The sequence below is a fragment of the Sphaeramia orbicularis genome, chromosome 1 (genome assembly GCF_902148855.1).
Source record: "Sphaeramia orbicularis chromosome 1, fSphaOr1.1, whole genome shotgun sequence".
Lineage (NCBI taxonomy): Eukaryota > Metazoa > Chordata > Actinopteri > Kurtiformes > Apogonidae > Sphaeramia > Sphaeramia orbicularis.
Genome location: NC_043957.1, coordinates 26,548,514 through 26,574,906, shown reverse-complemented (window position 1 = coordinate 26,574,906; position 26,393 = coordinate 26,548,514). Strand labels below are relative to the sequence as shown.

Below are 26,393 nucleotides of genomic sequence, written 5' to 3'. Positions count from 1 at the left end.
CTGTGACAAACAAGGTTAACCAAGACTATTAAAGTGATGGATTATATGTTAAGTTCATGTCAAAATGCTGCTCAAATGTTTTGCTGAAGTAAAAAAAAAAAAAAGAAAGTGATGACAGGAAAAAGGAGTAACCTCAAATGTTAAATGTCACTAGACAAAGCAGACAAAAGAAAACCTATGAAAAGATGGTCTTTGTCAGGTTGAAAAAAAAAAAACATACAAAGGCAATAAGACACAGAAAGAGAGCAAGAGAATGGGACAGAGGAGGGAAGATAGACAGAAATAAAACAAACAGGAAGTTGGTGTCAACGGCAGAGGAAACCACATATCTGCACTTGGTAACCACCTTCGTCTCTCAGTCTTTCCTCCTCTTCATTCTACCTCTAAAAACTACACATTGTCTCATTCACCCACATAACACACAAAAGACAACTTGAACATATTTATTAAAATGAAAGTTCCACAAACAAAAGACACAATGCAATAAAGTTCAAGTGTGGTTGATTTTTATGTGATTACAATACAAAATAGCCTACATTCAGGGGGAAAAAAACTGTTGTGGACCAGTACTGTTACTTGAAACTTGGGAGAATAAAGGAAGAGGAAGTAGAAAACTGGCATTAAAAAGTGATAAAAATACACCAGCTTTCTACAACCATCTATGGTTAAATAAGTTGTTGCTAAATTATAAACAGTGCATCCAAGAGGCACTTGGGAAAACCAATAAAAAGGCTGCATGCTCTGGTGTAAACTGGTTATAAAGCTATAAAATGTAGTGTATGAGGTCAAAGTAAAATATGGAGCTCCTGAAGTAAAGTCCATAAAGGTGCCATGATTTTATTCTCACACATGATAATAACTTCTCCCCATTAGATCACTGCGATCAAGCCAGCCCCTAGTGTTTTTAATGTGAGCTATTTATCTGATAATTATGGTAAAGTAAATTGGTTAAAATGATTTTAAGGCTATTTTTAACATGAAATAAAATCTTTTTCTTCCATACAGGGTGGGGAAGCAAAATTTACAATGAACATTTAGTTGTTTTTTCTCAGCAGGCACTACATCAGTTGTTTTGAAACCAAACATATATTGATGTCATAATCATACCTAACACTATTATCCATACCTTTTCAGAAACTTTTGCCCATATGAGTAATCAGGAAAGCAAACGTCAAAGAGTGTGTGATTTGCTGAATGCACTCGTCACACCAAAGGAGATTTCAAAAATAGTTGGAGTGTCCATAAAGACTGTTTATAATGGAAAGAAGAGAATGACTATGAGCAAAACTATTACGAGAAAGTCTGGAAGATACTATTAAAGAAGAATGGGAGAAGCTGTCACCCGAATATTTGAGGAACACTTGCGCAAGTTTCAGGAAGCGTGTGAAGGTAGTTATTGAGAAAGAAGGAGGACACATTGAATAAAAACATTTTCTATTATGTCAATTTTCTTGTGGCAAATAAATTCTCATGACTTTCAATAAACTAATTGGTCATACACTGTCTTTCAATCCCTGCCTCAAAATATTGTAAATTTTGCTTCCCCACCCTGTATATGAAGTAATAATACCAAAAATACCAGATTTGTGAAGTACTTAAGGAGGAAAAAGATTTTATTTCATTTAAAAAATAGCCTTAAAACCATTTTAGCCAACTTACTTTACCGTAATTATCAGATGAAAAACACCAGGGGCTGGCTCGACCATGCAGAGGAGAATCAGGGCTGGCTTGACCGCAGTTCAAATTCAAACCACCATTTGAGACTTCAAGCTGCAGTGCTCAATAGTTTTATCCATCTTTACCTTTCAATGTATTTTAATTCAAGTGGTGTGAGATGACAGCAGACATCTGCATTTTCAAGCGGTAGAAAATCTACCTTGTCATGCTGATTTTATCTATTCACAGGCATTTTCAGACAGGTAAGGGTTAAATATATGACTGACAGTTATATTTATCAGTTCCCCCTTAGATTCAACCTGGATGCTCTACAGCACTCCATGTTTCCATGCAGACGTCATGCTACATCATCTGTATTAAGGTGGGTACATGGAGCTTTAAGGGGCTCTGTAGTAAAATTATGCTAATAAAGTGAGACCTGGCAGTACGAGTACACCACAGAACCAGACATTCTCTTTACGAGCCGCAGCTCTTGAGAATGTTTATGTGTAAATACAAGTGTAAATGGTCAGTATGAGCAGGCGTTCCTCCATCAGGTGCAGCCTCCACAGGAGCACCAGCATTCAGATGGAGGAGGAGATTAGGAAACTCCCAAGTGTTGGTAAAGTGGACAGAGGTTTAAGATTTAGTTGAAAAACATCATCCAGACAAATGAAATTCAGGCAGAATGAATGGATTTCAGGCCCGAAATTCATTTATAAATGCACACTACTGAAATTATTCTACCTGGTGTTTTAATGGAAGGAGGACCCCCTTCCAGAGAATAACACCCCTCTTCCTCCATCATCTTCCTCACACACACAGATCGTCTCATCTTAAAGGTAAATAAATTAGTAAAACCTAGTTTATTTGTCTTTATAATTGTTATTTTCTTCTAACACCACTTTTTTATGTTCTTCAAAACCCTTAAAAAAGGATTTTTGGGGCTGGAACAAATTAATTACATTTCAGTTCATTTCAATGGGGAAAATGAATTCGTAAGATGAGTAAATAAATAAACAAGCACGGTAAGGCAATGTATGAAATTCGTACTGCAGGGTTCCACTGTACCAGAAAACTTTCCAAAGTTTTACGACATGAATGCAAACGCTGGTGGCTGTAACTACCAACTATTGGTTGTAAAAGATCTTTGAGCTACTGATACATTTAGTCTGGGGGGTAAACATGACAAATTTATGGGGCCCAGTAGTTGTGGGGGGGCCCATAGAGCAGTGGAGGGGGCCCAGTGGATACAGAAATTGTGGAAATTTTGTGTAAGATCCCCTGTAGAAGTAGGGAGGTGAACGTTGAAAGAATCTTTAGTTTCGTTTTCACAGCATCATAAGTGACGTAATGTATGCCCCCCCCCCCCCCCCCCCCCCCCCCCGGTCCCACAGATTGAGATATTCAATTTAAGTAGCGTCTAGAACGAGTATGTTTTCAAAGGGGCCCATAATTGGTAGCTGCGCCCTTGCATCTAATATACAAATACAAATGGATTAATTACTTTATTTTATTGTCATCAGTGGCATTATACAAAAACAACAGCTCAGATTGTTATGAAATATGAATTCCAGGGCACTGGCCAAAGATGAATCCTTTAAATGGAGTTATTTCTCATGTAAGAACACACTACTACTGTCCAGTCTCGTGTCGACAAATTACATCTGATACTTATGTAAATATTGGACCAATTTCTCACAAGACACATACATTATGAACATTCCAACATTATTAAAATGACATTTTTCAGATGCACATATCAGGAGAAAACTGACTGTTAGATCAGGTATTATTAACCTTAGACAGAGGAGGTAAAAACAAGTAGGGATTTACAGTTAATGGTAATTATCATAAAATAGTTTGTTACCAGTAAAAAAAAAAAAAAAAAAGATATTCATGTATCGTTATTTTTCTTGAACCTTCACTTTCACTTAAAACTAGGAGAGAAGTTTAACCCCCGGCAGTTTGTTACAGTGACAAGAGTCAGTTAAACAAATGAAACTGATAAAAAGGAGAAAAACATCGCTCATATATTGTGATTTGTTTGTGGTTTTATTGTAAATGAATGAAATTATTGAAGGTACAGAAGAAGAAGAATGGAAGAGGTGAAGATAAAGATGATAATGATGACGATGACGACGACGACGATGATGATGATGATGACGACGATGGTGATGAATGAGTCTGAATCATGTCAGAAGTTGTAGCTGCTTCTGTTGGACGATGGCTCTCTGCTGTTACTGACCGCCAGTCGCTCCAAAGCTGATGTAATGAAACAGAGTCTGATTCAGAGCCCAATAATGAGCGAACAACAGAACTGTGTGATTGGTTTAATGGTGTCATGTGTTTATTACCAGGGTAGGACAGTCTATGCTCGCCATCACTGTTTTTATGAAGTGTATTTTGTCCTCTGTGGTAAGAAACTGAAAGAGACAGACATGGACACAATTAGAGCAGACATCTACTGGACATGTACTGTGTGTTTATGTGTGTACTGTGTGTTCATGTGTGTACTTATGTGTGTACTGTGTGTTTATGTGTGTGCTGTGTGTTTTTATGTGTGTACTGTGTGTTTATGTGTGTGGACTGTGTGTTTATATGTGTGTACTGTGTGTTTATATGTGTGTACTGTGTGTTTATATGTGTGTACTGTGTGTTCATGTGTGTACTTATGTGTGTACTGTGTGTTTATGTGTGTGCTGTGTGTTTATGTGTGTACTTATGTGTATACTGTGTGTTTATGTGTGTGCTGTGTGTTTATGTGTGTACTTATGTGTGTACTGTGTGTTTATGTGTGTACTGTGTGTTTATATGTGTGTACTGTGTGTTCATGTGTGTACTTTGTGTATATATGTGTACTGTTTGTTTATATGTGTACTGTGTGTTTATATTTATACTGTGTGTTTATGTGTGTGCTGTGTGTTTGTAATGTGTGTGTGTGTGTGTGTGTGCGTGCGTGCGTGCGTGCGTGCGTGCGTGCGTGTGTGTGTGTGTGTGTGACTCACCACTGTGACTCTGTGTTGGTCCAATCCAGCGATTCTGTCTTTTGTCTGATACTAAAAACAAACAACAATGAATATTATCACTAACACGGGCAATTACTTAAACTGATATTCAAAACTTTAACTTTTCTACTAATACCTGTTTTCTACTAGTTTGTATTTGTCTGTCTATCATTTATTTTTGCACCTTTATTATGATATTTTTTTGTGCTTTGCACATTTTGGATTGACTCATCATTATTAAAGGTAACAAAGAACATTGCAGTGGGTTTAGTGCAGTATTAATGCTTCTTCATTTATGTCTTTGTTAGTTTCCATTCATGTAAAACTGGAAACAGTGACAAGTCAAATCTTTTTTTCATTACAATACACTTAAAGAAAAGTCTGTCTTGATGAGTGCTCTAGAGACCCTTACTGTATTGAAGAAGCACTGGGAACCTCAAAAGGTTTTTAAAGAATTTAATAAGTGGTTCTTTGATGAATAAAAACGTAAAACATTCCTTGCAAAACCTAGAAAGAAACAACTTTTAGCTCTAACTGAAACCTTTGTTTTAATTGATGTCATTGAAAAGTACTGAAATACAGAAAAAACACCAGACATTGATTTATTAATTGATATTTTTTTCACCAGGGCATCATTCTTAGTCAAATTCAAACTTCCATTTTCTATGGTTTAGCAGCACTAGTACATTTTTGTTCTCCTGCATATAACACTGAAATGTCAGAATAAAATGTTATGTTGTTCTTTCCAACTACAGCGTCATCATCAGCGTGTCCAAATCAAATTCCATATGGACGTAACTGAGCTTTGCTGCTCTACAGATGTGATTATTAGACATCCTGCTCCACAGCTGGATGTGACCTGTTCTAAATAAAACCACAGTCGGCGAACTGATGCTGCACGTGCAACTGGACTAAATGCCCTTGACTTAATACCAAAAAGTCCTGAAACAAAGTCAGCACAAATACATAAAAATCAGTTATTATTATTAATATAAGCACAACTGATTTGGTTTCTTTTCTATCGGTTCAACAGACTTCTTTGGATTTAAGACAATATTCTGTCTTGAACATAATCTTTAATCTGGTGCAAATCTTAATCTTAAAATATTAGTTTTCAGGTCAGTAAATACGACTGATTGCATGATAAAGTGTGCATTTGCACGTATGTGCATGTGTCTATTGTGTGTGTGTGGCATGCATCTGTGTGAACGTGTGTGTGTGATATGTGGGTGAAGCGAACACCAGCTGTGCATCCTGACATTCAGACATATGACTGTATGTCAGTACATGCAGAGTGTGGAGTTGGAAATCAACAAGGAAGCACATCTGTGTGTGTGTGTGTGTGTGTGTGTGTGTGTGTGTCTGGATATATTTGTGTGTGTGTGGATATGTTTGTGTGTGTGTGTGCATGCTCACGTCTCTTCTGCAGGGCTTTGACCGTGGGTCGGGTGAAGCGGATCAGTAAAAGAACCACCAGTGCACAACAGAACAAAGCTGTCACCACTTTGTAGCCATGCAGCTCTGCCTGTTGATCAGGGTGGTGTTCCTCTAAACACCAACACAAACACACTTTAATTTAATATTCAGCATAAATGAAGATACATAAGTAAAGGTGTTTCATGTAGAACAGACTGACAGCCATAACACTCAAAAAACCACATGATCCACAACTCTCCCTGCACCAGAATGTTTGAAATGATCTGTTCAGGCTGATAATATGTAATACACACCACCAATACATACCACATTTGATCTTTTAATTCCAGTTTTATTTATTGTATAGCTGCTCTACATTTGATTGAAGAGGCTCAAAGCACCAATAAATGACAACAGAATCAAGACATAAAGTCAGAGAGATAAGCATCAACCAGAGCCCACGGATGAGACCACCTCCACAAACCTCACTGACTGTCTGACGCCGCCTTCACATGCATTTAACACAGTTCACTGTTGACCCAAATCTCTTTCTGCAAACTCTTTTGTTGTTGTAACAAAAACTATTTGTGAGTCTAAAGATGTAATGGAGTCTAGACAGCAGCCTCCAGATACTGACTAAATTCCTAATCTCACAATTTTGAGAAATTTAGATTTTTGAATTTTTTAAGAATTTTTGAATTATTAAAAATGTGCCTTTGCTCATAATGGTCCATATTTTGAGACTTATAACATGGAAATGGTTAGAGATAGCAATATAGTTATTAGAAAGCACTAATAGGAAGTCATATATGGACTTTCCTTTAATTAGTTGAGTTCCCTCATGTGAAAATACCACCCACTTCTATTGGGAGATTGATCTCCTGCATCAAAACCACAGGACTCTAACATAGTGGCAGACCCTGACAACCTCAAAAATTCAACTTGGTATTGATTCTTGATAGAAGATGCCGGTGAGATACAGGGACATTGGTCCTATTTTTTGTTGTTTTATGGAAGGAGGTGTTTGTTTGAGTGTGGACAACAGTTATTATATTCTTAACTAAAAGGCACAGAACAGACATCATACAAGAGGGTGGGTGCAGTTTTCAACTTTACCACTAGATATCACTAAATATCACACACTGAGCCTTTAAAGACACAGGTGGATCTGGACGGACTAAGGCTGCAGAAGTTTAACATGGCATGCACTCTTGCACTCCACAAAGTAACCCAGCCCTAGTGAGATGTAACCACTGCCTCTTACGCCACCAGTTTATAAAGGGTTTTTTATAAGATGCACTAACCTGGTTTTAGAATTAGTGTCAATAACCGTTAAACTCCATTGTGAACATAGAGCAGAAGACGGCTTCAGAACTGCAGCATGTCAGCTTTTGCAAATGTCAAACCGCAAACACAACAAGGAATCAGCTCATTCAAATCCACAAACACACAAAAACTTCACTAACCTGTACATCTGACCTTCAGCATCTTGCAAGTAGTATTCTCTATTCCTCTCTCAGAGATATGATAACCTTGTATGTCACCTCCTTTGTGTGACGTCGGGTCACCTTTGCAGCCTTTCTTGTTCTTACACACATTTGTCAGAAGACTCTGGACTTGTGTCCAACTGCTGTAGCAGACGGGTTTGGACTTGAGGTGTTCTGAGATGGTGACGTTTGCTGTACAGTTCACCTGCCACTTGATTATGAGGAATGCCAGGGTGTGGGTGGGCGTGATGATGGGCATGGGGGTCTGGTCACAGTTGCAGCTGCTGATGGTGCTGGTGTTGACTTGTTTTGGTGTAATGGAGGTCGGACGAGTCTCATTTGCCTTATCTGATGTTTGCACTGGTTCTAGGAAACAGATTACCAGGTGAAAGGTTACAATGTAAAAATACTGGTTACTTGTGTATTTAGTTTTCTTTTACACCCTAACCTGTACTAGAAATATTTGTACTTACTACTTTTTACATTTTCAGGCTCATTAGTTTAGTTTTAATAGATTGAAGGAAAATGTGTCTGTTTTGCATCACTTCGCTCCACAAACAAAGCAAGACAAATAAAAAGACACTCAAGGTGAAACTGGTTGACACAGAAAAGGCATTGTGTGTAGTGTATTGAGTTCTACTGCCAACACTGAAACTATTTAAACTGAAGTTTATTTTCCTTATTTTCAGCACAGTGGAACCTCGCAGTACAAGTTTACTTCATTCCACGACTTTACTGATTTTACAAATCAATTTTCCCCATTGAAATGAATTGAAGTGTAATTAATCAGTTCCAGCCCCCCAAAAAACACAGTAAAATAATTTTTAAGGGCTTTTAAAACAGAAAAAGTGCAGTTAGAAGAAAATAACATTTATAAAAACAAATTAACTGGTTTTTATTAATCTATCTATCTTAAAGTTGAGACGATTTGTATGTGAGGAAGACGATGGAAGACGAAGAGGAGAAGGAGGGTTATTCTCTGAAAGGAGAATCTCCTTCCAGTAAAATGTCAGGTAGTTGAATTTCTTGCGTTTCCTCTCGCTTTACTTTATCAGCTCTTTCTGGATTCACTTTCACAACTGTCTGCACTTGCATGTCGTTTCATTATAAACATATCCAGACAAATCTGTTTTGTTCTGCTTTTTAAAATGTTCTGAAAATGCTCCGGATCATTGTCATTAAATAAAGCAGCTGTACGACCTGTACTTTATATGTCTGGATGATTTTTTTTTTCAACTAAATCATAAACCTCTGTCCACTTTACCAACATTTCATTTAATTTCCAGGTAGAGATAGCCTCCTCCACTACACTGTCCTTGTTGAGGAGTTTCCTAATCTCCTCCTCCATCTGAATGCTGGTGCTCCAGTGGAGGCTGCACCTGTTGGAGGAACACCTGCTCCTACTGACCATTTACACTCGTATTTGCACACAAACATTCTCAAGAGCTGCGACTCGTAAAGTGAATTTTTTTTTATACTACAGTGCAGTGATACTGCTGGGTCCCACTGTATTTTGCTTTTAGTCAGTAGAAATGTCCTTTAAACTCTACTGTTGGATATTTTCAGTACATCTCAGAGCATATACTTTTATTTTATTGCAAACACACACTTGGATCGAGCAGAAGAAAGAGGAAGATCATTGTGGACATGTTTGAAGCTGCTCGATGTGAACGGAAACAGTCTTTCTAGCAAAACATGTAGTAATCAAACGCTGATATCCACTGTTTTTATTTTTGAGCATACCAATATCTTTTTCATAAAATACATTATTTCAGGGAAATTTACACAAATAAGAAATAGAAGAAAGAAATAAAGAGTAAGGCTATTTATTCAGTTCTTGGAGAAGAAATCTTTGTTTGCAATGACAGCATAAACTTCTGGGGTTAACACTGATACCAGTTTACACTTTCGGGTGAATTTTATTTTTATCACCCACATTTTAAGTAAAATAAATCTGTGCCTAGTGTTTTATTCTCACATGTAAACCAAAATTTATGCCAGTTTTCAACATCTAAATACAAAATAACAAAGTATGACAGTGGCGTAAAAGCTCACATTCAACTACAGATTAAAAAATAAATAAATAAAATAAAATAATAATAATAATAATAATAATAATAATAATAATAATAATAATAATAATAATAATAATAATAATAATAATAATAATACAACCACAAAAAATGCACCATTAACCAGATGGACATGAAAATCTGCAGTAGTACATATTTATATATTATTACATTTACAAATGAGTGAAATTCTGAATTATATAAGAACACCCAGAAACTACATACTAATTTATATAAAAACATAAATTTGCAGTAATGCAAATTTTGGGAATTATTTTTCCATACACTTTTTTTTTGTTGTTTTAATCACTTTCGAGGATTTTTATTGGCAAATTAGTCACATTTATGCAACAAGTCAGTTTGTGTCACTACCTCAACTGTACGTCACCACAATAATTCCAGACCAGGGGTGTCAAATATAAGGCCCATGGGCCAAAACCAGCCCACCATAAGGTCTAGTCTAACCAGTGGGATGAATTTGTAAAAAAAAGAAAATTATACTCAAGATATTAACAATCAACAGTGTAAAAATCATTTTAGTTCAGGTTGCACATACAGACCAATTCAACCTCAAGTGGGTCGAACCAGCGGACTAGTAAAACACCATTGTAATAAACTATGAATAATGACAACTCCACATTTTTGTCTTTATTATAGTGTTAAAAAGTAAAATTACATGAAAATGTTTACATTTACAAACTATCCTTTCACAAAAAATGTGAATAACCTGAACAAATACGAACGTGAAATGTCTTAAGAGGAAAAAGAGCAGTTTTATCAATTTTCTACCTGTTACTAAATGTTTTGTGTATTTGCAGATCCACCGTGATCTATAAGTATTAATGCATATGTGTACATGAGAAACTGAGGCGTATATTGTTAAAATTGCACTTATTTTTTTATCAAGAAATTTCAGGTTGTTCATTTTATTCACAGTTTTAAAGGATAATTTGTAGATGTAAAAAAAAAAAAAAATTCATAATGTATTTTACATTCACTGTTATTATTTTACTGGTCCAACCCAGTTGAGATCACATTAGGGTGGATGTGGCCCCTGAACTAAAATGAGTTTGACACCCCTGGTCGAGACTAATAAAAGTTTATTAATCACATAAAACATGATATTCAATGCACTGTGTGATTAATGACCTTTTATTGATGGATATCATTTAATCTCCTGTAAAGATTTTTCTTCTCACTCGACCCAATGGTCAGAGGTCAGGGGGTTTAGTGTGTTGTATTGTATGTAAAGCTGTTATATCAAATTATATCCATGTTTAAAAATCATATAATTCACAGATTCAGATTCCCAGCACTGTTGTAACGTGATCGTAGTTCATTTACAGTACCTTCCCACTAAGCTGTTGTAGGACGTGACTATTTTTTCGCTATGAAAACTGCTTGTGAAAAAAAGAAAAACAGACCTGATCTCAGAGATTTCCAAATGTCACATTCTGATGCGAACACCACAAAGCCTTCTCTATTCAGCGCCGCTGTATTGGGTTGGCGGCAGAGGTTTCAGCAGCAACTGGAGATAAAAGTGAAACTAACTGATGCCACTATTTTGTTTTTTTGTTCTTCTTCTCTTTTTTGGTGTGAAAGTTATTTGGAACGTCTGTTTTTTGTATTTTGACATTTGATATCACAGTTATTTTGTTGGATTATGTGAGCACATGCTGTATTATTGTTGCCAAGACTGCCCACGCCAAGGGTTTACGAGTCAGACCAAACACATCACAAGGACATTATAGAACATTACGGGCCCAAATTCCTCCAAAAGTTCCTCTAAAATATGACTGACATGATCTGATTTAACCAGATGTTGCAGATGAACACTTTGTGGATCAGGTTTTTTTTTTTTTTTTTCAGAACTTTTAACAAACAACTTCTCCAAAAATCGGAAGTTAGATCTCAGTCAAGTTACTGGCTGCATTTGAAGCAGGACGTTATACATCAAATCACAATATTAATAAATACATCAGAAAATGCTCGGGGAATTTAGTGAAATCCCTGCATTTGAGGTTTCAAAATAAAACCTCAAGTCATGTTTGTCATAAGCCGAGACTAGGTGATCCTCAAGACCAAGACTGAACTCAAGTACAATGACTCTGATGTTGTGGAGACAAAAATTAACAAAACATCCTCATTATTCTGGGCTGTTAATTTGTGAGGTCAATAAGAACTCTACGTATGGTGTTAGAATATTAATTAATGGGAATTGGTATTCTTTTTCTACTTCCTCTTCTTATTTATTCTCATTCATTTATTTTTGTTGTTTGGATTAATTTACTTTAATGTACAAATTGATCCTGTACCAGGGCAGTTATGTCTTGATGTTGTGTGTTTTGTCTTGTCATGTTCTATATCTGTCTTTTTGTGTTGGTCTCTGTTGAAACAGGCCAGTACTTTTCCTGTAAATAACATACACACATCATTCTAAAAAGATTTATGTTTCTCTTTTTCAGTGTAGGTGTGACATACATTATATGGACAAAAGTATTGGGACGTGAATATTTTTCTACTTTCTTCACATCTTACTTAGGAAGAAAAATCTCCCATTAAACTTTAAGGAAATATTGATGTTTATATCTCAAAACAGCACGAACAGGACATGTTACAGCTGTAGCCATGATGTGTTCCAGTATTTTTGTCCATATAGTTTATAAACATCAATATTCCTTTAACATTTAATGGGAGATGTGAAGAAAGTAAATCGTTAGTTGTGGTGGAAAATTATTATTTATAGACAGAAATTTACAGGTAGAAAATTTTAAATCACAGTCATGGATTTAAAAAAAAAAATGTTGAGAGAAATTAAGTAAAAACCATCTCTGAGGCATTTTGGAAGCAAAGATTATTTAAGCAAAACTAACCGACGCAATGCAGTGATATTTATCACAATATAAAACTATATTATGACATTTATCATTATTGTTTTGTATCCCAGACCCCTGTTAGAAAAGAAACACCTGAATTCAACGTGTCCCAATACTTTTGTCCGTATAGTGTATGTTCCACAAAATATTTTATTGGTTTTCGCGATATTTATGGCTCTGGGTCAGTCGACATATTTTCAGGTTGAGTCTGATTTTTCTGAATAACATCTCGGGAACGGTTTGAAGGATTTCACCAAATTTGGCACAAATGTACAGTTTGATTTAAGCTAGATTTGATTTTCCTGGTCAAAGGTTAGGTTCAGATTTGGTTACGTATTAAGATGCGTCCATTCAACAGTACGCTCCTCTGTTAGAAAACAATATGTAATTGAGGACGGAATGTTTTTTGGTGGAAATTATTCACTTGATTCATATGATGGTACAGAGATTATTTCATTTCTCCACAAAATACACTTTTGTTGATTTATTTTAAAGTTTTATTTGAGCATATGATTTGAGGCTGGACAGATACAGATATAAATGGACACTTGGTTGTTTTTATGTGGTCAGTGTCATTTCATTTTTAGAATTTGTTCACTAGAAGTGTTTCACTGTTTAATGTTGTAAAAAAATGGCATTGGATTAATATAGATGAGTAAAAATACATGGAGATTATTTTTCTATAGTTGCTCATTACATTGAAAAAGGTTGTAGCATAAAACATCCACTCTGGTGATTCAGGAGTCATGTACTTTAACCCATAAAGACCCAAACAGCCGCTGGCGAGCAAAAGTTTCTACTGATCTAGAATGTTTATTAACTTCTGAACCACTAAGTCAGAGGGGGGTTAAAATCAGGGTCTAAAAACATTCCTGTTTAGACAGGCTTTTTATGGCCCATCATGCTTTGTTTTATTCGCTTAGTCTTTTATTCCTGATACAGTATTTCATTTTTTATTGGACTGTCTTCTCTCTGTAGCACTTTGAGATTCTGCTGAATGAAAAGTGCTTTATAATACAAATTTGTTATTATTATTATTATTATTATTATTATCATTATTATTATTATTATTATTATTATTATTAAACGTATCAACATGTTGAAATAATTGATGTAAAATGCAGTTTGTCATCTTTTCATGGTCATCACATGTTACCCATTTGGACGTTCAGAGGCTCCAGAAATTTATTTAGGAAAATACCTGATTTTCAGTGAAACCATACACACACACAAAATACAGAGGACAATATCATAACAAATGGTAATAAATCATTGAAGAAAAGTTAAATATATATTAAAAAAAAAAAAATGCATTAGCAGAAATGAGAAATTGACTTAATTAATACTGTTGGATGTTCCTGTCCTCATTGGTGCATCAGAAATCGAGATGATTAGACAGAATTTAACATCCTCCTTCTTGTGAGATGTTGTAAAGTTATAAATCAGTTGTAGGTCGATTTCCACGCTAGGTAAAAAGCAGAGCTGTGACGAGAGTTTTTCTAAGTTTTTAGGTGTGAAAAAAATGTGATAATTACATGAAATAAGTTGAAGTTCTAAAGTTCTCCTGTTGCTTCAAACTGGAATTATCTTAGATATCGTACAGAGATAACTGGATATAGTTTAATGTTTGCTTTAGTTTAGATTTATTGTGAAAATTGAAGCCTTAGCTTTATGCTGATTGATTATGCACAGAAAAACAAACCACAATCTGTTCATGTATGAAACAATTAGACAGACTAAATGTAATAGACATTAATAAATCTAATTAAAGCAGTGAATATTACACATTGACCTATAGAAGTGATCTTTATCTGTGTATATTTTCTTTAAAGTTGTGTCATAAATGCGTTGAAAGTTTAACGACACTCAATAACTCCTTTAGACACCCACAGCATAAAGAATTCAGTTAAATTCAACACACATGTAATGAGTCTAAGTCATTTAGATGTAGACCGTGTAGACTAATCCTAAACATAAAACTAAAATGCTTCGTTTATTCCTCGTAGCGTTGATCAGATCCTGAAAAACTTAAATACCTTACATCTAACAAGGTGACATTTTCTGTGGATTTCTGTGGATTATGTGTGGATTTAATGGAGGTGGAGCAGGTGATGCAATATGTCATGACACCGTCCACATATCTGCAGCAACTATAAACTGAATTTAGATACGGAAAATATTTATATTGCCTGTTTTGTCATAAACCATTAACACAAAATGTAAAGTGATGTTAGATCATATTTCATTAAAGAGTACTACTACTACTACTACTACTACTACTACTACAGTGGTTGTCAACCTTCTTTTGGCTTGTGACCCCATTTTAACATCACAAATTTCTGGTGACCCCAGACATTCAGAATGGAGACTTTTATTTTATTTTTTTTTTTTTGGCTAAAATACATTTGTTTTTGATCATGTAATAGTTTGCTATACTATGTTACAAATAAACATTAATTTTAGACAACATTTACTCTATACAATGTATATTATTATGGACGGAGGCAGAAAAGCCAGGTGTAGATTACTGCACAAAGTGAGAATTTTACTTTCCTTGGTCAGGATATGTACAGTCAGTCCACCTTGGATTTACAAGGCTGACAATTAACACTGAAAAAACAAGAACTCAAACGATGAATTATGAGAGAGCTGCAGCATCTGAAACCGACCATAATGAACATTGAAAGAAACAGTACCACAGTGCTTCAGTTTCAGCTTCACAGTTTGTCATGTTTTTCATGGATTGGGATTATCTCTGTCTACTCACCATAGATTTTTTTTAAATTAGTAATTGTTTTTTTTATTATTTTTATCAATAACCAGAACTTTCAGGCGACCCCATTTAAATTCCAGGCAACCCCACGTGAGGTCCCGACCCCAAGGTTGAAAAACACTGTTCTACTACTACTACTTCAACTACTTCTTCTACTACTACTACTACTACTTCTACTTCAACTACTTCTTCTACTACTACTACTACTACTTCTACTTCTACTTCTACTACTATTACTTCTACTACTACTGCTGCTGTTGCTGCTCCCTTTAGGGGTCACCACAGCAAATCGTACATTTTGCTGTAAAAAATTTACAGAATCAATCCTAATATTTAAACAAGACTGTAGGCAACACTTTGACTTACTCCTACCCCCATTTGGCATGTATGTGTAATATATAATCAATGCCATGTGGTTTTACACAGGTGTAATTCATATATTATTTTACTACCTCAACAGTTATAGCTTCTCTAGTTAAAATAAACATTTTACATTTGTTATAACTTCATACTTCATTTAGTTGTAACTAGTGAAAGACATTCATACAAACCTACCACTACATAAAATTATTTTTATTTAACCTCTACTTAACCAGGCAAGACAGATAAAGAAAACGTTCTTATTTACAACCGTGGCCTGGCAAAACACAGGGAGAGGGAAAAGGAATGTAAAACAACAACAACAAAAAATTATTATGTTATAAATGATCGAATAAATGCTGATACCATCGTCATACAGTATAATGTAACATAATTTGCCCAAACAGACAATTGACCTCACAACCCTTAAAACACATGTAAAACTAGAAAAGCATTCGGAGAGCGCAGACCTCTGCCAAGGTAGATCAGTGCCCCCCCCCCCCCAATCACCACCAAAATTTAATCATTTGTTCCTTGTGCCGGTATCAACATTTCGTGAAATTTTCATCTAAATCCGTCCATAACTTTTTGAGTTATCTTGCACACGGACAGACAGACAGACAGACAAACCAACGCCGGCAAAAACATAACCTCCTTGGCGGAGGTAACTAATAACATTATCATCTCATATTGTTCTTAATAATGTTAATAACAACTTCTTGAACATTTTAATTAAACGGCTCAGTTACTAACACTGTTATTGTCTCTACACAGTGAGGTTGTGTAATCGCCCACGTTTCTTTGTTGTTACGCAAAAAAGAACAGCATCAGTCTTCATCTTGATGCAGGTTAGTGATTGGGTCAAGAAGGAAGCAAATCTAGAAAAACGTGGCCGATTTTTAAAGTTATCGTAACATTACAAAGGTGTACGAGGTCTCCTGAATGAACCTCTAGTGTCTCCTGTGTGTGAAGATAAAAAGCCTTCTTCTTCTACAATTCTTTTTTTTTTTTTTTTTTTACCATGGACCAGTTTCTGTCAGGCCAAATAAATTCAACCAACGAGAAACTAATCCATTATATATCATCAGGAGTCTCACACTATGATGTAGTTACTGTTTGCATTACAAATGTAGATTTAATCAGATACAGCATAGAAAGTGATGTTTAGAGAGTAGGTTAATGCTAGTTAATTGGCAAAAACATAAACTATATGGAGAAAAGTATTGGGACACGGTGAATTCAGGTGTTTTTGTTTTTGTTTTCTAATGGGGATCTGGGCTACAAACAATAATGACATCACATCTCACTTAGGATGAAAAGTCCCCCATTAAACTTTAAAGAAATATTGATGTTTATAAACTATATGGACAAAAATATTGGGACACATCATGGCTACAGCTGTAAGATGTCCTGTTCATGCTGAATTGAGATATAAACATCAATTTTTCCTTAAAGTTTAATAGGAGATTTGTTTTCCTAAGTAAGATGTGAAGAAAGTAGAAAAATATTCACGTGTCCCAATACTTTTGTCCATATAGTGTACGTCGCATCTACACTGAAAAAGAGAAACAGAAATCTTTTTAGAATGACATGTGTATGTTGTTTACAGGAAAAGCACTGGCTTGTTTCAACAGAGACCAACACGAAAAGACAGATACAACTATATGGACAAAAATATCGGGACACATCACGGCTACTGCTGTAAGATCCCCTGTTCATGCTGATTTGAGATATAAACTTTAATATTTCCTTAAAGTTTAATGGGACATTTTTCTTCCTAAGTGAGATATGAGAAAAGTACATGGTTAGTTGTGATAGAACATTATTATTTACAGTTAGAGCATGAAAGATATTTAAAAATCTAGAGATAAAACATTAAAAATCATAGTCGTGGATAAAAAAAAAAAAAAAAAAAAACTACAAAAAATCAGTGTTGAGAGAACTTAAGTAAAAACCATCTGTGCTGCGTTTTGGAAGCAAAGATAACAAAACTAACCAATGTAACAATATTCATCACCATATAAAAGTTTATTATGACATTTGTCATCATTGTTTTGTATCTCAGACCCCTGTTAGAAAAGAAACGCCTGAATTCAACATGTCCCAATACTTATGTCCTTATAGTATATCTTCTGAATTATTAGACATGTGAATAATAGCATAGATGTCACTCACTAGATCGTATACATCTGCCATGGCTCCACAGCCCTTAAATGTTGTGTTGTTGTTGTTTTTGTTTTATGTTTGTTGCTATGGTAGTTTTTGTGTAATCCTGCTGCTGTAAAAACTATCAAACTTATTGATGGACGTGGCAGAGTTAATAAAAACATGTAGGTTACCCTCATGTGACCATCAAACCTGGTTCAGTTGTTGCTTAAAGTATTCATGAATGAAGCGTTAAATATTGATAAATGCTATTGACTTTACCTTTGGACTGATCTTTTTGCAGCTAAATGTGCATTAGTTGATAAACCTGGGAAGTTTAATATCTCCACTATGCTCATATTATATTGTATCATATTGGGGTTTTTTTACGGTGCCTGTTGTCATCAGGCTGGGGACTACAGCAGGATACTAGCAATGTGGGCTAAAGCTGCGCCTTTTTACTGTTAGTGATACAGGTCATTAATTGGGATTGTCCACGATACAATAAACTAATAAACTAAACTAAATCATGACAGGGAGTGAGCTATATTGTGCTGAATTCTACTCCCTGCCGAAAACACAGCAACACAGCAACTGCCGAAAACAGTTCCCCCTTCCTAAGTCAGCCATGAAGAGGACAATGTACACCAGAATAGCTCCAAATGTGAGCTGCTAAAGTCATTTCACTCCTTTAACTTCATAAGCTTATTCTGATGGGGGATGCAGTTTTCGGCAGTATGTAGTGCCGAATTCTGCTCCCTGCCAAAACTGCATCCCTAACAACAGGTGAAGTAGTTTTCGGAAGTATCTGTTTTTATTGTTATATACTTTGTGTGCTGTGTATCTAACATTTAGCTTTTGAAAGTTTTATATACCTTGGAGTTTGTACATTCTTTAATATTAAACAGATAAAATACATAAATGCAATATCTTACAATATTATTAATTACTTATTACAAATGCTAACAGCTACACAGCTATGATGGTGTTAAGAGGTTGAATAATTCACAGTTCATTTCACATCCTACAGTCAGAAATAAGAAAAATTAAACAGACAGGGTAAGCAGAGTGAATTTGGTGCAAAGTGTTCTCTTCGTGGCTGACTTTGGAAGGGGGAGCAGTTTTCGGCGGGGAGTAGAATTTACCACAACAAATTATAGCTAGCAGCTCTCAATTTAGCTTCAGGCCGAGACACCTAGACACGTCCAAACCACCATTCTGGAGCTTCTTTCATTAGAAGTCTGCCATCTTCTGACAACTGAACAAGAGAGATTTAGAATGCAAGTGTGCTTAAAAAAAAAAAAAAGAAAAGAAAAGAAAAAAAGTAGTGATACTTAAGAATCCTCAAAACCAATTTCTACCTCAGTTCCTTTCCACCCTGTGATGACAGTTTGAGTTGGCTGAATGTTAATGGGAACTGAAGTCAATACACAGTATGAACTACTGGACTGAAAACAATGAGGACTTACCACAAGTCATAAGTAACAGAGCTGAAAATGTTGCAACAATCCAGAGGTCCATCATTGAGACAATAAGCAACAAGTGGAGGAAGAAGACAAGACAGAGACAAATCAGACTGAGAGGCCAACAACAGAAAAAGTGATGAGAAAGGAAATGGTGCAGAGGTGTAAAACTTCCACAGCCTCTGTCTTTGTCTCCATACAGTGAATCACTTCATCCCCAGTCAATGCTGTTGCTGGTGCAAAAGTGCAGATTTCCTCCCTTCAAAGCGAGCGAGTGAAGAGAGGGGTGGGGGAAACGAAGAGTGATAAGAGGAAGGAGGAAGAGGTGAGAGGAAGAATTACACGACTTTAGGGTAAAAACACCTTTTATCTGTGAGTCACCAGCAGTAAAAGTAAAATACAAAAGTGGAGGCGGAGATGATAAATTGCAGCGGGAGTCTCAAATTCAAATTCATTTTAATACTATCTGAAGTGGATCAGACCAGTAAACTAATAACATACTAAAATATAAATAATGTCAACTCAGAATTTTTCTGTAAGTTTTAGAGTGAAAAAAAGAAAAATTACATTATAAAAATGTTTACATCTACAAACTATCCTTTAAACCAGGAAAGCACAGACCTCCGCCAAGGCAGATCAGTAAATATCCGTCCATAATTTTTTGAGTTATCTTGCTAACAGACAGAAAAACAAACAGTCAAACCCTTATGAAAACATAACCTCTGCTGTTTCTTGGCAACGGTAAAAATGTGAATAACCTGAACAACCAGGAACAAACTGAAATTTATTAAGAAAAATAAGTGCAATTTTAACTATATAATCCCTCTGTTTGTTATTAACACTTCTGTATCACAACCAACAGATCGCAATGGATTTGCAAACACATAAAACATTTAGTAATAGGCCAAATATTGATAAAATTGCACTTATTTTTTTAAAGCAGCATATGACTTTCATCACTATTTTTTCTTCAAATTTGTAAAACCCCAGTGATATCTTAATTATCACTAATCCATTAGTCTTTTTATGTTTATGCACCTGAGCCACTTCCTTCACGGTGAACAACTTTGAAGATGACTCCATCACAAGCAGTCTGTTTGTTTATATACCAAACCGATACGTCACTTGGGCCTTTTTGGAAATTTTGACGCAAAGCGCATTGTGGGAATGGAAGTTCCATGTAGGCTTATCATACACAAGCATACAGGGTACGGCCCTGCCCTCACCACTCACTCATGCCTTACAGTGATAAGCCTACGTGGAATTCCGATTCCCACAATGCACTTCACGACAAAATTTCCAAAAAGGCCCAAGTGACGTATCGGTTTGGTATATAAACAAACGGACTGCTTGTGATGGAGTCATCTTCGAAATCGTTCACCATGAGGGAATTGATTTAGGTCATTTTCACACTGGGTATCCGTGTCTGTGTCCGAGTACGCTGGACCCCAAAGTCCACTTAATTTGATCAATGTGAATGCAAACGTTCCATGCGTGAAGACCATACCCAAGTCCAGCTGAGAAGGTAGTCCTGGGTACGGACAGCGTGGATTCCAGTACGGAACAAAGCCATGTGAAAGTGATCTGTACCCGAGAGCGGAAGTGACCTCATCACCATGAGACCATAGATGGCGCTCCTGTTGTCTCTTGAAAAAGCCTCAAATCCGCACGACATGGGCTCGCCTTATCGACAGAACCACCTGGTGATATATCAGGGACAACGAAGGTCGCTCTTCTTCTCTTTGCCTCAAACAGGATAACAGATAGAAAAGTATTGCCTGTGAACAGAAGAGTCACTCGGTTGATGACGTAAGGGTTTGTCACTTCCACATTTGTTGGATAGCTACAGAATTCCTTCCACACCGCCACCTACTGTTTCGGCCTGTAACACTCACTCGTTCTCATGTACGGGCCGCAGTACATGCTTTTGAACGCAACATCTGTGGAAAAGGTGTGAACGTATCCAAGTACAGCACAGATCCAAATACCCAGTGTGAAAACAACCTTAGGCGCAGAAGCACAGAAAGACTCATGGATTAGTGATAATTAGGCTATGACTCGGGTTTTACAAATTTGAAGAAAAATTTGTGATTAAAGTCATACTCTGCTTTGAGGCATTATATGTTGTTCAGATTTCTTCAGATTACTCCCTTTTTTATGAAAGGATAGTTTGTGAATGTAAACATTTTCATGTAATTGTACTTTTTTTTTTACACTAAAACAAAGAGTTGTCAGTATTTATGGGTTATTCTGATAGTATTTTACTCCTCTGACCCACCTGAAATTGAATTGGGCTGAATGTGGTCCCTGAACTAAAATGATTGTTAATATCTGAAGTGCAATTTTGGCATTTCCCAAATTCATCTCACGCGCTGGATTGGACCCTTTGGTGGGTGGTTTTGGCCTGCATGCCGTGTGTTCGACACCCGTGAATTACAGGATCAAAAGTATAAATTAATCTCACTTTGGCTCTCTTTTCTGTAATAAAGCCTCCTTCATATATTCTGCCAAACAATTCCTGGGTAAAATGACAACGTCCCCAATGTTAGACTATGGTGACGTAGTCTACAGGACTGCATCAAAAACCTTCCTTCACAGACCGGATGTTATTTACGATGCTGTGATCCGCTTTGTGACTGGAGCTCTGTGTAATCTCTGCTGAACTGGTCTTCTCTTCACACTCACAGACAAACTCACTGGTTTCTTTTCATTTACAAAAGTCCAATAGGGAAAACCCCATCTTATCTACAGTCACTGCTCAATATTTACTATACAAGTCGTACTCTGCCTTCTCTAGCTTCATCGATCTCCTCTTACCCAAAGACTGCACCTCCTTCGGCTGCTCCTCTCTTCAGTTTTCTTAAAGCTGAGGTCATTCCTTCTGCTCTCCTCTAAAATAAACTCAATAAAACCATTAATCCACGACCACTGCACTTGCTTTTAGCCATTTTGTTTTTAATACATGTCACAATATATACTGGACCTTTTAGCATTGGTGAAACATGTTGTAAAACTGTATTATGTTTTCATATTCTTACTGTTAATAACTACTCTTTTTTAAAATAAACCATTGTAAATACTGTAAATAATCCTCTATCTCTATCTCTTTTAGCACTATTATGATACATTTTGTAACTTTGTAAACTGTAACTTCTTTCTTTGTTTCATTTTTACTGTTTTATCTGCATGTTATGCTGCCTCTTCGCAAGAAAAATAAATTAATAAAAAACTAAAGACTAAAGCACATTTGAAAACTACACTTTTTTCAACTTATTAAACTTAAGTATTAGGAAAACACTGAGATTTGTCCCAGTGTACAGTCAATGAAAGTACCTACTTCTAAAATGTGTTTTTAAACTGAACAAAAACACAAATGGAGATTCTCTAGATTTAACAAGACTGGAGAAACCCCAAAGAATATAAATATATATATATTTTCATTTTTATGTGACTTTAATTAATCAGGAAATCCCTTTGAGATCAGAAATCTCTTTTGTAAGGGAGATGTGACCAATTTAGCAGCTGTACAAAATCCACACATACTAGATACACAAATGAAATGAACAATAAATGAAAACAAAATAATAATAAACTTCTGTGCATGTTATGATATGTAGCATGTTGTCAGGGTGACTTGAGCTCACATTGTTTTACATTTACTGCTTATTTCTTCAATTTTGGAGTTTTTGGAATTGTGTTTTAATACTTAATATCTGGTTTTCCTTTGTTTTGTTTGTTTGTTTTTTTGTCTTTTAACATATCCTCCCTCATGAAAACTTGTTGTCTTCTGCATTAACTTTTCTCTCCTGATAATCAATAAATAAAATCAAATAATCAAACAAAACAAAGACTACCACCTCTGGAACACATCTGGTCCCTGTATGTTTCCTGCTACTTATTTAGTAGCTTTGCAGACATGCTTCAACAGTAGCAACTATGTATCATAAAAACACTTTGGTTAGAGGCTTTTTTTTTTTCCTTAGGTTTTAAGTCTAATATATTACTACCATTGATACCAGCTCATTCTCAATCCTCTAGAAAGTACAATTACCATAACTGTGTTAACAGGTCAAACAGGATAATTATGACCAATACTTAGATAAGTCTGTCCTTCATAGGCTTTTTATGCTGTATCTGTGATTCGTTAGTATTTACTATATAGTTTGTTTTCATTAAATTTCACCTACAAATAGGTTACATGTACTGTTCATCAAACCAAAATCACTTTGGGTGCCATTAAAAGTGCTACAGAAATCTAATCCATTATTATTAACATTAAAAAGTAAAAAAAAAAAAAAAAAAAGCACAGTAAAGAGTGTGTTTATATTGAGTTATTTTACATTTATAGTTTAAAAAATCTCTTTCACTGAGTGTTAATCACCTCAACCCTTAATTTTTGTCTTTTCAAAACTACACGAGTAAAAATAACCAACCTCTTAAACCTCTGAAACAAACTGCATTTTGACCAAAAGTCATTAAAACTATGTTTTATTCTTCTACTCCACTACATGTTTGAGGTAATTATTGCAATTTTTTACAAAGCAGAACTTTTACTTGTGGAGTATTTCATGTTGTTATTCATGGTTTTACTTTTTGACAGTTTTGTCTTGTTCCTGTTGTGGTTTAAGAACACTACCATAGTGAGTTGATACAATAAATACATTAAAACCACTTTTGTGAACTCATTTACATATATATGTAGATTTCCCTATTCCATCCATGTTTTTACAGTATTGCATCACAGGAAAATTTATTTCCTTTTTATTATCGAATTGTGGATGCTTTTTTGTTTTGTTTTGTTCATTAAATACTCTCTCACTGTATTAATTTAATGTGTTGCTATTACTGTATTTAACAATTAACCTTAAGACCTAAACATCCACCAGAGACCAAAAGTAAACTGTTTAATACCTGCTGATCCACTAATCTTATTAATGCATGTAAATAATTGCTGTAAAATACAGTTTGTCATCTTTTCATGGTCATCAGATATAACCCATTTGGACGTTCAAAGGCTCCGTAGTGAACGTGGAAACACCGTCATCTTCTACAACATTGAATCATCAGTAAAACCCATGGAGTTTAATAAACGACAGTGGATGGAGACACTTGATTAATGTTCAGTTAATGATAGATTTGACAGAAAAAGTCGCATTTTCTTCAGTTTTCTCTGTGTTGATAAAATAACCTTACCTTAAAAACCTTAAAATAACCTGAATTCACTCTGAGCTTTTATTAACATCTAAATTATTTGTGAATTAAACATAGGAAAATACAGACAAAATACAGGCAATAATGTTATAATAAATGGTGATAAATCCCTTTGGAAAAGTTAAATGTAGAGAATTTAATCATTTGTAAGTTTCTACAAAAATAATTCTAGGTCTGCGAGGGTTAACCCCATTTAGAAACTAAAAGACACTTTCTGTTGTTCATATATGATTTATACGAGCTGTGTGAAATCTTTTAAAAAAAGGGATTTTGCTTGTTTAATTTTTATTTATTTTTATAGGCCAAATGACATTTAAATTTTTTTTTATCAGATTTTAGTTCTAGCTGATTTATTTTTATCTTATATACTTAATTCTTGAATTGCATTGTTTTACTTATATTCCTTTGTATTGTTTTATCATTGTTGTTTGGTTGATGGTTTATGTTCAGTTAATGATATATTTTGCCGAAGTCACATTTTCTCCAGTTTTCTATTTTGATATAATAACCTTTGAATCTACACGGAACTTTTATGAACATGTACATGATCAGTGAATCTAACACAGGAAAATATATGATTGTCACTGAAAAAAAATACAAAAAATATCTTATTAAATGGTGATAAATCACTTAGGAAAAGTAGGTAGTTAGGTCTTCAAGGGTGACGGTGAGTTTCCAGGTCTTCATATCTCTGTTTATGTAAAATACTGAGAGTATGAGGGACTGATTTGTATTCTGGGCTTTAAATGCATCATCTCCTGGTTCCATCACAGGTTGAATTTCTTCTCGCCTTGTTGTGTCCTGACTCATCTTGGTTTTTCTAGTTCACACAGACCTTTTTCTCCATCGCTCTCGTTTTCTCTCATGTGCTGTCTCTGGTTTACGGGGCCGTAGAAATGACAAAAGCCCCGTAGACTTTCACCTCCTCCACCTTTGCTCTGTGTTTTTTTTTTTTTTTTTCAGGAGGAGGATGTGTGCGCTGCTAAGAGCGGCGGGTATCATCCACTGCATCTCAATTTAGAAGGTAAAAAGCCTTTTATTTGACATGAGTTTGGAAAGGGATGGGTGTGAGTTGAATGTTAATAATATATAGTGATAAAACAGAAAGAGAATGTTGAAAACATACCATATTTTGTTGATCCTGTTTTGCTATAACTATTTTTCACTACTGGACTATTTCAGCTTGTTTTAATTTTTTTTTTTTTTTAAATATTATTATAATTTTAGCTTGTTAAAAGAAGTTTTTTTTTCTCATATCTTATTACTGTTCTTGATTTTATATATTTGGGTTAGCATTTTTTATCTATGGTAATTCACCTTTATCTTGTCTCTGAATGTATTGTGGTTGATGTCTACTTTACAATAAGCAAAAAAGCACAATAAGAAAATAGCATAAAGAATGATGATAAAACGATACAAAGGAATATACGTAAAACAATACAATTCAAGAATTAAGTATATAAGACAAATACATCAGCTAGAACTAAAATCTGATAAAAATGTAATATCAAAATTGGCCTATAAAATAAATAAAAAATGAGACAAGCCAAAGACATTTATTTAGGTTTCACACATGCACCCAGTTCATATAAATCACATATTAACAAAAGAAACAGTGTCTTTTAGTTTCTAAATGGAGTTAACCCTCACAGACCTAGAATTATTTTTGTAGAAACTTACTTAATGACCAAATTCTCTACATTTAACTTTTCCAAAGTGATTTATCACCATTTATTATCACGTTATCGTCTGCATTTTGCAGTTTTCAGTGAATATTATGTATTTTACTATATTTAATTCACAGATCATTTAGATGTTAATAAAAATTCAGAGTAAATTCAAAGGTTATTTTATCATAAGGGAGAAAACTGAAGAAAAAGTGACTTTTTCAGTCAAATCTATCATTAACTGAATATTAACCAAGGG

The 26,393-nt window shown here is 35.0% G+C and overlaps 1 protein-coding gene across 1 annotated transcript; it reads right to left on the bottom strand.

Annotated features, from left to right (window-relative positions):
* Positions 1–3,149: 3,149 nt before the first annotated feature.
* Positions 3,150–19,535, bottom strand: cd5 (CD5 molecule). Its single transcript, XM_030133486.1, has 6 exons — positions 19,263–19,535; positions 7,547–7,933; positions 6,081–6,212; positions 4,665–4,715; positions 4,014–4,082; positions 3,150–3,921 (listed from the first exon to the last, which is right to left on the bottom strand). The coding sequence occupies exons 1-6, from the start codon at positions 19,315–19,317 to the stop codon at positions 3,854–3,856; spliced, it is 762 nt and encodes a 253-aa protein (XP_029989346.1). The 5' UTR covers positions 19,318–19,535; the 3' UTR covers positions 3,150–3,853.
* Positions 19,536–26,393: the final 6,858 nt, after the last annotated feature.

What these genes read in the sequence shown, in the direction of transcription:
- cd5 (XM_030133486.1), bottom strand. Translation starts at nt 19,317, where the DNA reads ATGATGGACCTCTGGATTGTTGCAACATTTTCAGCTCTGTTACTTATG. An exon ending in GCTGAAGGTCAGATGTACAG is followed by an intron (nt 6,213 to 7,546) that starts GTTAGTGAAGTT and finishes GTTGGTGTTTAG; the next exon opens with AGGAACACCACCCTGATCAA. An exon ending in CAAAGCCCTGCAGAAGAGAC is followed by an intron (nt 4,716 to 6,080) that starts GTGAGCATGCAC and finishes GTTTGTTTTTAG; the next exon opens with TATCAGACAAAAGACAGAAT.